Source organism: Camponotus vicinus, unplaced genomic scaffold, assembly GCF_025532165.1.
Source record: "Camponotus vicinus isolate PSW18456_S1 unplaced genomic scaffold, iyCamVici1.0 SCAF_1, whole genome shotgun sequence".
NCBI classification, from domain to species: domain Eukaryota; kingdom Metazoa; phylum Arthropoda; class Insecta; order Hymenoptera; family Formicidae; genus Camponotus; species Camponotus vicinus.
In genome coordinates this window covers 28786470-28800027 of record NW_028141945.1, presented here as the reverse complement: position 1 = coordinate 28800027, position 13558 = coordinate 28786470, and the positions used below count along the sequence as shown (strand labels likewise).

Genomic DNA, 13558 nt, shown 5'->3' with positions numbered 1-13558 from the left:
AAGAAATGCCGAGAGGCTAGGTAAGTATATTTAATTGGAAAAGGACTAATAACACCCACTTAAAAGATCGAAAGACTGCCGCACAAAAAACCCGCCAAAAAGCCTCCCAAGTCTCTCATGTCAAATTTCGAAACAACTCTTAAAAAGTGATTGTAAGAGGTGACATCTTTAGGGAATTCAGAAAGAATTCAGTTTATCTCTCTTAATCCTCCCTGCGAGGTAACATTATTTAAAAGAGGTCGATGTCCGTGGAAGCGTATTCATGTAACGGATGGAAGAGATAGAATGTCAATAAAGAGAAGCGAGAAAACATGAAAATACACGGGACATAAATTTCAAATTTAATACGACATGTTTTCTAAAAACTTTATCAGGTGTTTTTTCAGTGCAAATTATTTAATAATTTCGCATAATATACAGGGTGTCTGGAAAAGTAAGGTCAATCGAATAGGAGGTGAAAGAGGAGCACGAGTAGAACACATAATGTAAATAAATTTTTTTCGTATTCGCTATGGTTTAGAAAATACAGCGCTTTATAGGGGTGCATAAAAAGTGTTGAACCCCTTAATATTTCGAAAAGTACGTATTTTCGAGAAAAATGTTTTATACAAAAATTGTAGGGTTTTAAGTGAAGCATTACACAAAAAAATTAGTATGACCTTGAATAGCGTTCTCAAGGTCACGTAGATAACCTAGAAATTTTTAATGGGTATCCTCAGTTTTTATTGCATATTATTGTAGCTTATCTCGAGGACTTTCCAAAACAGTATAATGAAATACGTTTTTATGTACTTATTTAGGTACTTTTCGAAATATTAAGGGTTTCAACACTTTTTATGCACCCCTATAAAGCGCTGTATTTTCTAAACCATAACGAATACGAAAAAAATTTATTTACATTATGTGTTCTACTCATGCTCCCCTTTCACCTCCTATTCGATTGACCTTACCTTTCCAGACACCCTGTATATGTATACAAAAGTCTTAAATAATCTTACATACAAAGTGTTTACAGAAAATCGCCGGATATTTATTTAATAATAGATTTTTTAACTAATTTGGAGACAACTTTTTCTCAACGAAAATATTGAGAAACGTCATTTTTTTTGCAAGTTTCCAATTTTGCTATCACATATCTTGTAATTAAACATTAAATTAAATTCTATAAAGTAAACTTCATTTGAAATTAATTGGAAAACGTAATCTTATTAATTTATTAACTCTCTCTCTCTCCTTCTCTTTTTCCCTTCCTTCTTCTTTCCTCTTTTCCTCATTCTGTTTTTCTCTTTTTCTCTACAAAATTTAGTTTGTAAAAAATTCTTCTCCAATCGCTTAAATTAAAAAAAATATTGCTATAATTAAAAAATTATTGATACCTCAAATTTTTCGTTGAGGAAAAATTAAATTGGCTAAAGAATTCGTTATTAAAAGAATATCTGATGTCATACATGTGTTTTGTCATACTCTGTATTATATATATATATATATATATATATATATATATATATATATATACAGGATGAGTTTTATTTCGTGTGTCAATCTTTTTATCATGCGGGAGATTATCGACTGCATAATAAATTGATCGGTACATAAATGTCAATTATTTGGACCGACCGTATCAAAGGCTCGAATATAATGTGTAAAATTAAAGCAAATTAAAAGCTGAACTTATGCAATATGGATTTATTATTATTATTATTATTATTAAAGCTACGTATTTATTATTATTATTATTATTATTGTACACATTATATTCGAACCTTCGATACGGTCGATCAAAAAAGTTGACATTTATGTACCGATCAATTTATTATGCAGTCGATAATCTCCCGCATGATAAAAAGATTGACACGAAATAAAACTCACCCTGTATATATATATATAACCGTCCAGTCAATTTGACTGGATTAGACATATGTCGGGCTCCGAATTTTTACTTTGTATTCAAAAAATACACTAACAATAAATCTCGTTTAACGAATACACTCAAAAATAAAATTAGTTGTATTACTTAAAAAGAATATATATATATATATATATATATATATATATATATATATATATATATATTCTTTTTAAGTAATACAACTAATTTTATTTTTGAGTGTATTCGTTAAACGAGATTTATAAAAGATATATAAGATTTATAAAAGATATATAAAAGAATATATATATATATATATATATATATATATATATATATATATATTCTTTTTAAGTAATACAACTAATTTTATTTTTGAGTGTATTCGTTAAACGAGATTTATTGTTAGTGTATTTTTTGAATACAAAGTAAAAATTCGAAGCCTGACATATGTCTAATCCAGTCAAATTGACTGGACGGTTCGGGAAGATTCGTGAGTTCTCGGTGATGGTCGAGCTGCTGACACTGTATGTGTACGTGTATGTGTGTCTTCTCTCCGTACTCCTTATTCCTACTCCAGTGTTCGCTGCGACTCCGAGTAGGTGGGATGCTGTTGCGCGTTTAGCTTCGACTGGCTGATCGTAGAGTCTCGAAAACGTTTTTTCCAAAACGCGCCCCGCAACCGAGCCGTTTCTAGTCAATACTAAATATCGCGTGTTCGTGTTCGCGCAACGACATCAAATAAGAAAGTCGCCCATCGTGACCATCGACAGTGATCGTCGCACGTTGCGCGCCGCATTGTGTCACCGTGTGTACGGAGCATATACGCGAGTCACCGGTCCGAGTGGGACAGACGGTTTCAAAGAGGAAGTGAGAGAGAGAGAGAGAGAAAGAGAGAAAGAGGGCGTGAAGGAGTGACAGAGAAGCATTGACCGGGGTCGCCGTCGCGGAGAAAGGAAAGGCGGAAGGATTATATATTCGGGCAAACATGGCCACTGCGATCGACGACCGGCAGGAGCTATTGGAGCAATTTCAAGCGGTGAGTATTGTCCTCGGTGAGAAATTTGCGGATCTCGCTCACTTTTCTCACCTCACTTTTCCGTCGTCTTGACTACTCCACGCGGTTTCTTATCGATCGCCGGTTTTATCAGTGTGGAAATCTACCTGTCCTCTAGGTTGCGTCTCAAAATTCTCTCCTTGAAGTGGAATAGAGTTTCGTTGACCAATCAGGACAAGGAAATTTTTGTTTCTTCCATCCTGATTGGTGGATTGAACGCTACTCTCTATTCCAAGAGGTGAATTTTGGAATGTAATCCTGTAGAAGCCGCGCCGGTTTTGTCGCCACCCTTATCAGCCGGTGCCTCCTGCGCACCTGTGAATTAGAGTTGCAATCGACAACGTCCTTTTGAGGTGAATTATATCTCGCGCCAGGTCATTTTCCAGTAAACACAAAGTAACAGTAATATAACATTAATGTTATAATTTCCCATTCAACAATGTAACTGTTACGTACAAGGCATGTTACATTGCAGTTATGTTGTTGAGTGGAAAATTATAACATTAATCTTATATTACTATTACTTTGTGTTTACTGGGTTAACGAGATTCAACATGCCGATCGTACATATTCATTCCAAGCTATAAGCGGAATTGCGAATTTTCCGATCGTAAAAATTATATTGACGATATATAAAATCATCGGAACGATTGAAAATTTTTGTCTTTAATATACATATATTTGTTTTAAATATATAATCTGTATATATCCTATACAATTCTGTTAAATAGTTTTATATTAAACAATTTATATATAAAAAAATATGGATTGTAGTAAAATATATAAGTATATAATAAAAATTGTTCAAAATTAAAAATAAAAATGTACAAAATATATAAATTATGATACGTAATTAATATAGAATTATAATATATATATGATATATATGATACATGTATAGAAGATTATAACAAGAAGATTACGCAAATTTACATCGAAATTTCAACATTTCACATCATTTATTTCACATCATGTATTTCACATCTCAGTTAAATCTCTTTTCTAATGTTTTTTACGTTAAGCTTACGATCAGAAAAAAAAATAAACCTTTCATTCTTTCCAATTGTAATATGTAAAAATCGTTCAATGGAAACGATCAAGTATTTCAAACTCGATTGGTCATGGTCTGACACAAAATTATATAATTATATCCTTTCATGAACTCGTTGACTGAGCTTGAATTGTAAAACAATGATAAATTGTATAATTATGTTACCTAATTTTGCAATTTTAAAAAAGTTATAAAAAGATATTACTTTTCATTTCAAAAGGAAAATCCTTTAGGGAATGTAAAATATTTTGATATAAGAGTACTTAAAGAAAACAAATTGTATATAATTAGGAGGTCTCATTTTGCAATTTTAAAGACATTATAAGATGTTATTATTTTTCAATACAAGACTTGTAATTAGGAAATGAACAAGAATCCAAAATATTTTGATACAAAAACGTATTATTAACTCATAAATTTTATATGTTTGTTTTACAAATTAATTTATTTTTAACATGTGAAGAAACTCACTGGCTGCCTAATCTTATTACCAAAAAAAAAATTTGGCTAAACAAAATAAACACAAAATAAACACAAATTTTAAAAACAAATAAATAGTGCATTATATGAATTATTCGTTAAATTTTCTTTATGAAGAAGCCAACTAAACAAACATGTAAAATGTAGAGAGTAGATTACTATAAATATATACATATATATATATACATATGTATATATATATATACATATATATATACATATGTATACGTACATATTCAACATTTATACATAACTAAATTTTTAAATCAACAAACAGAAATCATTTATTTTAAATATAAAATGTGAATCACTTTTATTATCTTATACTTTAATAAATTACGCAATATTTAAATAACTTAAACTTAAATTTGAAATTTAATTACTTAAATTTGAAACTAAATTATTTAAGTAATGTAAATTAAGTAATACTTATATTAAGAATAATATAAGTTAATTATTATTATAATAATAATCAACTTTTATTAAACAAATTATTTAAATTTAAATTTTATATTTTGTATTTTTAAATTTTTATTTCTACAAAAAGTTTTTTAGTTTTATTAATATTATATAACTTTAGTTTTATTAATATTATATTATATAACTTTGAAAAACATGAATAAATATGTCATATATTTAGAATTCATTTCTATGTGATATGACGCAGCAATTTGTAGAAGTTTGATCAATGCATCATTTTTCGTCTACACATCTTCAGATAATACAGTTGATTGTGAGCAAAATTTTACGATATAGATTAAATATTATTAAATACCGATAATATGATCGTGCATTGAGATGTAGCTATGTATACATATTTGATTGATTGAATAATATTTTCTTTTAATACTGTTGGCAATTAAAACATAGATTGTGATATTGATGAAAAAACAAAGCTTGTTGAAACTGAGATAACAAAAAATTATACAATAATTAATAATTAATAGTTCCACACATACAATATTATGTGTCTAAAATAATAATTCGAAAAGTATTAGCAATAATTTTTGTTTAAGAAATGCAAATAATTATATTTTGCAATTTAGAAAATAACTCACATGTGATACTAATTAGAGATAACAATTGTTATTTTATAATCTAGAAGTCCAAATTTATATTGTACAAAATAAACTAGGAGAAAGGAGATGGTAGAAGAAATAGCCAATTTAAATGCCATGTATAAATATTCTCTAATCATAATTTCGTTTTTCGATGATATTTGTCCTTTGTGTCATCATCAGTAAATTTCGTGATCGCTCTTATTTTATTTCGTGTGAAAATAAATCAGAGAAATCACAAATATGTTTGCTACGGCTTTTGCAAGTATAATTAGTCTAGTTGCTACTCAATTGCATTCTATTCTTTGTGATAGACATTTCACGGTTGATCGATTCTGAGCGCATAACTGCTTGTTACTAAAAGCATTTTTTTTTACCATTCGCGATTTCGAAAGGCTACTTGACTACTTGGCTACTTGACTCTACTAGTTGATAACGATTTTTTACAATGAAACTATATGAAGGATTAGATCGTTTTATTAAATTTTTAGACGACATAATAATAAATGTATCTACATTTAGTAAGTAACTTTTTGTACAATTTTAATCCATTATCAACATTTTTTTGATAGAAATTTTATTATAATGAATAATTTATTATAATTTTATTATAATTTTTCATTATAATTTATTATAATTTTATTATAATAAACAATAATGGAAATTTTGTTATAATATTATATTAAATGAAAGGACTTAAAGATAAATTAAATTTCTCAAGATTGTCAATTCAAAGTCAGTAAACTAATTTTAATATTAATTATTAACAGTAATTAATTTTAACAATAATTAGTGAGACTTTTAAAAAATAAAAATAATGATGATTTAATTAAACTTCTCTATATGAATAATGTAGTCTTTTTGATGAATAAAAGATTATAAAACGTTTTAAACATTTTTATATGTACGTATAAACAATATATCTCACTGCGAAAAATCAGGCCCAACATGACATATCATAAAGTTGCAACAAATAAAAAGATAATAATAATAATGTTATAAAATTGATTCTTAAATTAAGTGTTCTTAAAATAAACAATTTACGAATTTATCACTCATCATTTAATTTAGAAAAATATATACAAAAAAAAATATATATATATATATATACAGGGTGTTTCAGACCACCCGTACCACCCATTTAAAAACTAAAGAAGTGGTTATTTCAAAAAAGTAAAAACATTTTCTTTACAAATCGGGTGCGCTCTACCGAATGGTGATATTTTCAACTTCTGGTTCCGGCCGGAAATAGGAGATTCAGACCGGAAGTGCATTTTTTAAAATGGAACCTCCTATTTTTTATTACATATTCTTGTAGCTCATCTCGAGAGCTTTCCAAAACACTATAATTAAGTTAGTTTTCATTAAGTACCTTCCGAGTTATGAGGCTTGAAATCATTTCTTAATTTTACATAAACCATAAAATATCTAGTAAAATATTCATTTATCTTACCTTAATACTTTTATGAACAAAATAATGAGAGGAATCAATTGGTGTAAAGAAGAAACATAGTTGTTTTTAAAAAAAAATATGTAATTGTTAATTGCAAATTAGATATTTCTTTTTTAAACTTTTGGTACTCCCTGTATATAAACTGTATTAGTGTTAATTAATTGTTATTATGATTTACGTTTGTTATTATGATTTATTATGATTTAAAATGTTTCCCGAATAAAAAAGTAATAATTGTTCTCAAAATATAGAATATCGAATTTATTGCTCATCGTTTAATTAGAAAAAGAGTATTTAAAAAAAATAACAGTGCTAGTTAGCGTAGAAGCATAAATTAAGAATTAAGTAAATATAAAGTATTCACTTAATTCTTAATTTATTGTTTCACAATTGTGAAACAATAAGAAATAAAGTAATTAATTCGATAAAGGCAGTTTGATTACTTTATAACTTACAAACAGTTAATTCGGAAAATATTTTAAGATTAAAGTAATTTTATTAATTATTTGCGTTAATATAGTTTATTCTTGTAGACAATAATTATAATTTATTCTTCTAGGTTATTAGCATTATGTGTACCACATATTCGGTTTATTTACCTAAATTAGACGATGAACAAATAAATTTATAAATGATGTTTTGAGAGCAATTAATTTAAGAATTAATTTTACTAAGCTGATATTGTTATCTCCTTATTTCTTGATTTTAACATTATGTGTGCAACATGTTCGGTTTATTTATCTAAATTAGACAATGAACAAATAAATTCATAAATGATGTTTTGAGAGCAATTAATTTAAGAATCAATTTTACCAAGCTGATATTGTTATCTCCTTATTTCTTGATTTTACTTTCATGTTCATTATGCGTTTATAAAAATTTAATATTTTCAATTTGCTGTATTTTTGAACAATCAGTTAGCAATCAATTTTAATGTATTTATTTTTTGATTTGCGATTCGTTTTTAAAACTTAAGTGCTATGTTTTTCCGGTAAATGTTTACTTTACGTCACACAGCTCGAAAAATTTTTATTTTCACATATGTTGTAGAGGATACATTCCTAAGTAATACACCGTGAATTTTGCGGCGCTCTCTCTTCGTTCCTGAGATATGCAATTTTGAAATTTTATACTTACTTGTATCATCTTTTCGTTACTTTCTAAATATGTTTATATTTTTCTGTTTACATTTCCCGAGGTCATCTTTCTGAATAACTTTCAGAAGGTTTTAGCCGCTTATTGTTATTTATTAAATAGTTATTAACAAAAAAAGTTTCAAGAATACAACATAATTTTACCACATCATGTATGTTTAAGAAGAAATATAGGCACACACACACACACGCGCGCGCGCGCGCGCGCAGGGGGTGCAAGGGGGGCCTTCGGCCCCCCCTCCCGCAACCACCCCGCCGGTAGGGAACGCATTGCGAAGAGTTCAATCACAATGGATATATGCTGTAAGTTGTAAAGCGAGGTCCACCTTGACTACCGGCGGGGTGGTTGCGGGAGGGGGGGCTTTCGGCCGAAGGCCCTCCTTGCACCCCCGCGCGCGCGTGTGTGTGTGTGTACACATACATTTGTGATATTTTTTAATTGTATTAAATTGTATTAAATTCTATATAAATTTAAATTGTTTACCTTTTTTTTATTAGAATATTTATATTAGAGATAGCAAACGTATTTATTAGAATATTAATTAGAGATAGCAAACGTAAACAAAAAAATATAAACATACAACTAAAATATAATATGAAACCGTGTTGAGCAAATGTAAAGAAAAAATGTAAACACATAAATAGGATATAACGAAAAGATGACATGAAAGTATGAAACTTCAAAATTGCATATCTCAGGAACGAAGAGAGAGCGCCACAAAATTCAAACGGTGTATTACTTAGGAATGTATCCTCTACAACATATGTGAAAATAAAAATTTTTCGAGCTGTGTGACGTAAAGTAAACATTTACCGTTCAAAATTTTAAAATATTCTCTTTATCTGAAATTTTAAATAAAAATATCTGGAATGACAGGAAATTTTCAGGGAATTTTTTTTACAAGATTTTAATGTGTGTAAGTATCTTGCTTGTGCAATTATGCGGAGTATTGACGTATTTTAGATTGTCGCGAATTTTTAGGACTTTTTTAAAAATAAAATTTTTGTAGAGTACTTTTTATTGAATCTTGCGTGATAACAAATAACGAGTTTGCTGTATGCACGAAAACATTTAATCAGTGTATTGGAATATCGGCATATTATACAATATGTAATTAAATTCATTGTCATCGAATAACAAATTATCATTCTCGCAGTTATAATTTTCAATCTTTGAATCGAGCTCTAAAATCGCAAATAAACGAAACTATTCTTTATTTTTATTAATCGAATTGATTTTATTTTTTTTAATAGACTTTAATTTAGGTCTGTATTCCCCCTCTCCCCCTCCGATAATGTTAAGACACAAAGATATTTTTTTACTGTATTTATACCGATATGTACAATAAAATTACGAGAAGAAAAATAAAGGCTGCCTTGAAAATAATGACCTTGCTATGAGCGAGATAGCGGAATTGTTCTTTTCCGCCACGATCATACTGTCGAGAAAGTCTTCAATTATCTTATTGATCGCATTACCGGTGTGAGGCAAGAGGCACAACCCTTTCCTACATCCTGCATGGTAAAATTGTATGCGAACGATGTATAAGAGCCATTCCAAGAGCGTATCACCCCCGTGTCGTGATGCGCGAATGATGAATCATCACACTTTAAAGTCGATAAAATACAATACAATATCCTGCTTGCGGAGGACACAAATCAGTTTTCCTTTTTGCGTATAAAAAATATTTCTTGAAAAGGAATAAATGATTCGTAACTATTATTTTTATACCTTTGTATATGATCATCTATCTATCTATCTATCTATCTATCTATCTATCTATCTATCTATCTATCTATCTATCTATATATATATATATATATATATATATATATATATATATGTATGTATATACATACATATTCGTCACATTTTTAATTATTTAATATCAATTTTTACTTATGCTTGGTATTATTGTTATTTATTTCTCATACAGGATTTTTTATCTTAAATATAGTTTCAATATTTTTTGTTCTCTTTTTTTAGTGCAACTTTTTTCCGATTAATTATTATTTTCTTTCTTATATAAACATTGTCTTTCTTATAAATATTTATCAATGTGAAAAATGTAATTTTTTAAGAAATATTAAAATATTTGGGCACGATTCCCATGACTTCGATAGTAGTAAATTTTGATAATATTTTTAACGGAGAATATTGGAAAAATATTTAAAAAATTCTACGACCAATAAATATCATTACTAAGCAATAAATATCATTAAAAAACAAAATTCATTCTATATCTAATCTGGATCCTTGTTGAGAGTGAACGTCGTTTCGTCTTGCAAAATACATATATACGGATATAGTGGGTTCCGCCCCCCCCCCCCCCCCCCTAAAGAGGAGCTCCACTTCCGGAAGATATAACCTATAACCCAAACCTATTCTGATTTATAACTAACATTTGGTTCGCCTTGAAAAGTATATGCCTGAACAACATCTTTCTTTAAATCGTAAAAAATATAATAATTTTCAAAATCGTAAAAAATATCAATAACATAGAAGTTAATCATTGTTCCATCTGATTTCAATATAAGAAAGGTAAACAATGTCAAACGAAAACGTATATAGTCTATATACAGTGTCAGGAAATTACATATTTATTATATCAGAATTAATATTGTATATTAATAATATCTATTGATCGTAGAATTTTTTAATTATTTTTCCCATATTCTCCGCTAAAAATACTATTGGAATTTATTTTTACATTATGGCGTCAAAGATATGGGAACCAATATTTGTTGTAATATTAAAATAAGTAAATAAATAAATAATAAAATAAAAAATTATGAACTATAAAATTTTATTTTATAAAAATGATAAAATAAATAATACTAATAATAAAGAATAAAAAAATTAATAAGTAATAATGATTAAAAAGTTCATGATTAAAAAATTTCACATACATTGTGAGTGTAATTTTAGAGTAGTATAATCCTTCTTCGAGATTTCGTTTTTTTTTCTTGAAACTCAGCTGGCTGTAAAGGCAAAAGTGTGAAAAAGGGACGTGTATTCAGTGTTTTTCTGGTGGATTACCCATCACCCTTTTGCAATCATTCTTGATCCTTTTAGTCGAGCGTATACTTTTTACGTCGCCGTAAGCATGATTATGTGAAATGCGTATTCAAATATCAGAAGATCGAGGGATTAAAATATACACATTAAAAAACTATTTTTTGTAAATAATTATAAGTAAATGAGTATGTCTGTGGTGCTTAATTAATAAAAAAATAGATAAGAAAAAATAGATAATTTCTTAACATTTAAACATTGAATTTCTTAATAAATGAATTTTAAAAAGTTTATCTTAACATTATATAATGAAAGAATATATGATACAGTTAATGATAATATAGATATTTAATATTAATAACTGCCAATTTATTAAAACTCTATTTATTTAATAACTTTTGAAGTTTTATTTTTTTTCTTTTATAGTCTCTAATGTATCTTCACAATTTTTTCATAATTTTTAATTACATTTTTGCCACATTCAAAAGTTTTTAATTAAATTTTCATTAAGATTGCCTTTTAATGATTTGCCATAAATAAAAACCATTTCCCATTTGAAATAAAAACACTTTATAGATTGCATTAGCATTGCAATATGTTTTTCTTTCAATACCATTTTTTGCAGGTTATTGAAAATGGAACAATGCAATAAAGTATATCTTGAATTGTGTGTAAGCTGAAGTGTGTGCACGAACTCGAGCGGTTGGAACTCGCATTTCGCTCATATTTCCTACCTAATATTCGCTTCTGGAATTTCGCACTTTATTTGCTAGCGAAGGCTATTCATCGTGTCAGCATGATAACTTTTTTCTTGTCGTGTTATCAAGTTGACGTAAAAATATCAAAGCATTAAGATTATAATTAAATTCGAATTATAACCACTGAAATTAAATTAGTTTATTTATTTTTTTGTATTTCTTATGTTCATTTATCTTATCTAAATACAAATCTAAATTGAAAGGATATATATTTTTTTATATGGGTATTTGTGTGTGTGTGTGTGTGTGTGTGTGTGTGTGTATGTATATGTATATACTCATTTAGAAGATATTAGAAATAGCAGTTTTGAAATCCAATTAAAATTTTTAATTCGGATTATCGGATGATTCGAATTATAAAATAATTAGAAGAAAATTGATAATATTATAGAATTTTATATATATACATATATATATATATATATATATATATATATTCAATTTTTAGCTGCATTCCTCTTAACTTAACTTTTTACGCCGAGTATTGTGAGAAATCGTTTTATATAAATAAATTATAGTGATTTATTTTTAAAAAAAATAAAGATGACCTTGAAATAATCTCATGACCTTCATCTAAGATTAAAATAATTCAAGAGGGATATCATCTTATATCCCTTTGAAATCATAAAACTTTTGGAGCAAGTATTTACCGCTGGAAGACTTGGTTTTCGAGAAATCCCTGTGTTATTTAAAATAAATCATTCTCTCTCTGTATATACATTTATATATGAGATATACATGGGTAGTAAACGTGATTTTCGCATGTATTATTACTCACGCGAGAACTATAACGGATTGTGCGTACACGCGAAAAGATTACTCCAGAATAAATAGGAGCACATATACAAGCGGCCACCCGAAGCGCGTCGTGTCATCGCGTTGGCACGTGCCGTTCTTTTCTTATCCAGTAACCGCGTTGGTCTTTCGTAAAAACTAGTGGGAGACCAACCACTGTGAATAAGTAGTGTTTACTCGTATAGTTCACTCGACATATACGTGATTATAACGAAAACAAAAATATTGACGTTAATATCAAAACAGAAATATGCAACAATACAATTTTATTATTTTATTGATTAAGATTATGTTTAAGACTTTTACCAAGTGTGCAAAATTTGCTTATTATTCAATTTGGACTTTTTCTGTCCATCGATTTCAAGATTTTCAATTTCTAAGTTTTCCTCCTTCGCTAATAATAAGAAGATTGAAACAATAATTAAAAATAAACGCTTGCTTGCTGATTATATAATAATAGTAAAGAAATGCAGATGTGTGTTGTTAACAGATGCATTTCATGCGCCGGAGATTCTTGAGATATCACAAAATCATGTAGTCGGTTGAAAAATATTTCACAGCTTCAGGAGCATGAAATTAATGCGGAATCTATTAATATCCACGTGAAAAATACAATATTTTTTTGTTTTATTTTATTGTTGATTAAAACAAAAAGATTTGAAAAAATATGCCGAAAAACGAGAATTAAATATCTTCATATAATGCATTTTTATAATTTATTAAATTTTATTAAAATTATTTAATTTTAGAAGGAATATATTATTAATGGTATTAAATGGAATACATTATTAATGGTATTAATGATGTTGATTTGTCTTAGAAAAATATTAGATGTTATTAAAAATTATTGTTATATGTCCTTCTTTTCT

The 13558-nt window shown here is 27.8% G+C and overlaps 1 protein-coding gene across 1 annotated transcript in view; it reads left to right on the top strand.

Moving 5' to 3' along the window:
- The first annotated feature begins 2454 nt into the window (after positions 1-2454).
- The window catches only part of Fim (plastin-2 fimbrin), a 45238-nt gene continuing 34134 nt past the window's right edge, over positions 2455-13558 (top strand). The window contains exon 1 of the mRNA XM_083101735.1: positions 2455-2906. Coding sequence (XP_082957861.1) covers positions 2856-2906 — 51 coding nt within the window. The 5' untranslated portion in view covers positions 2455-2855. The remainder of the gene's footprint in view (positions 2907-13558) is intronic.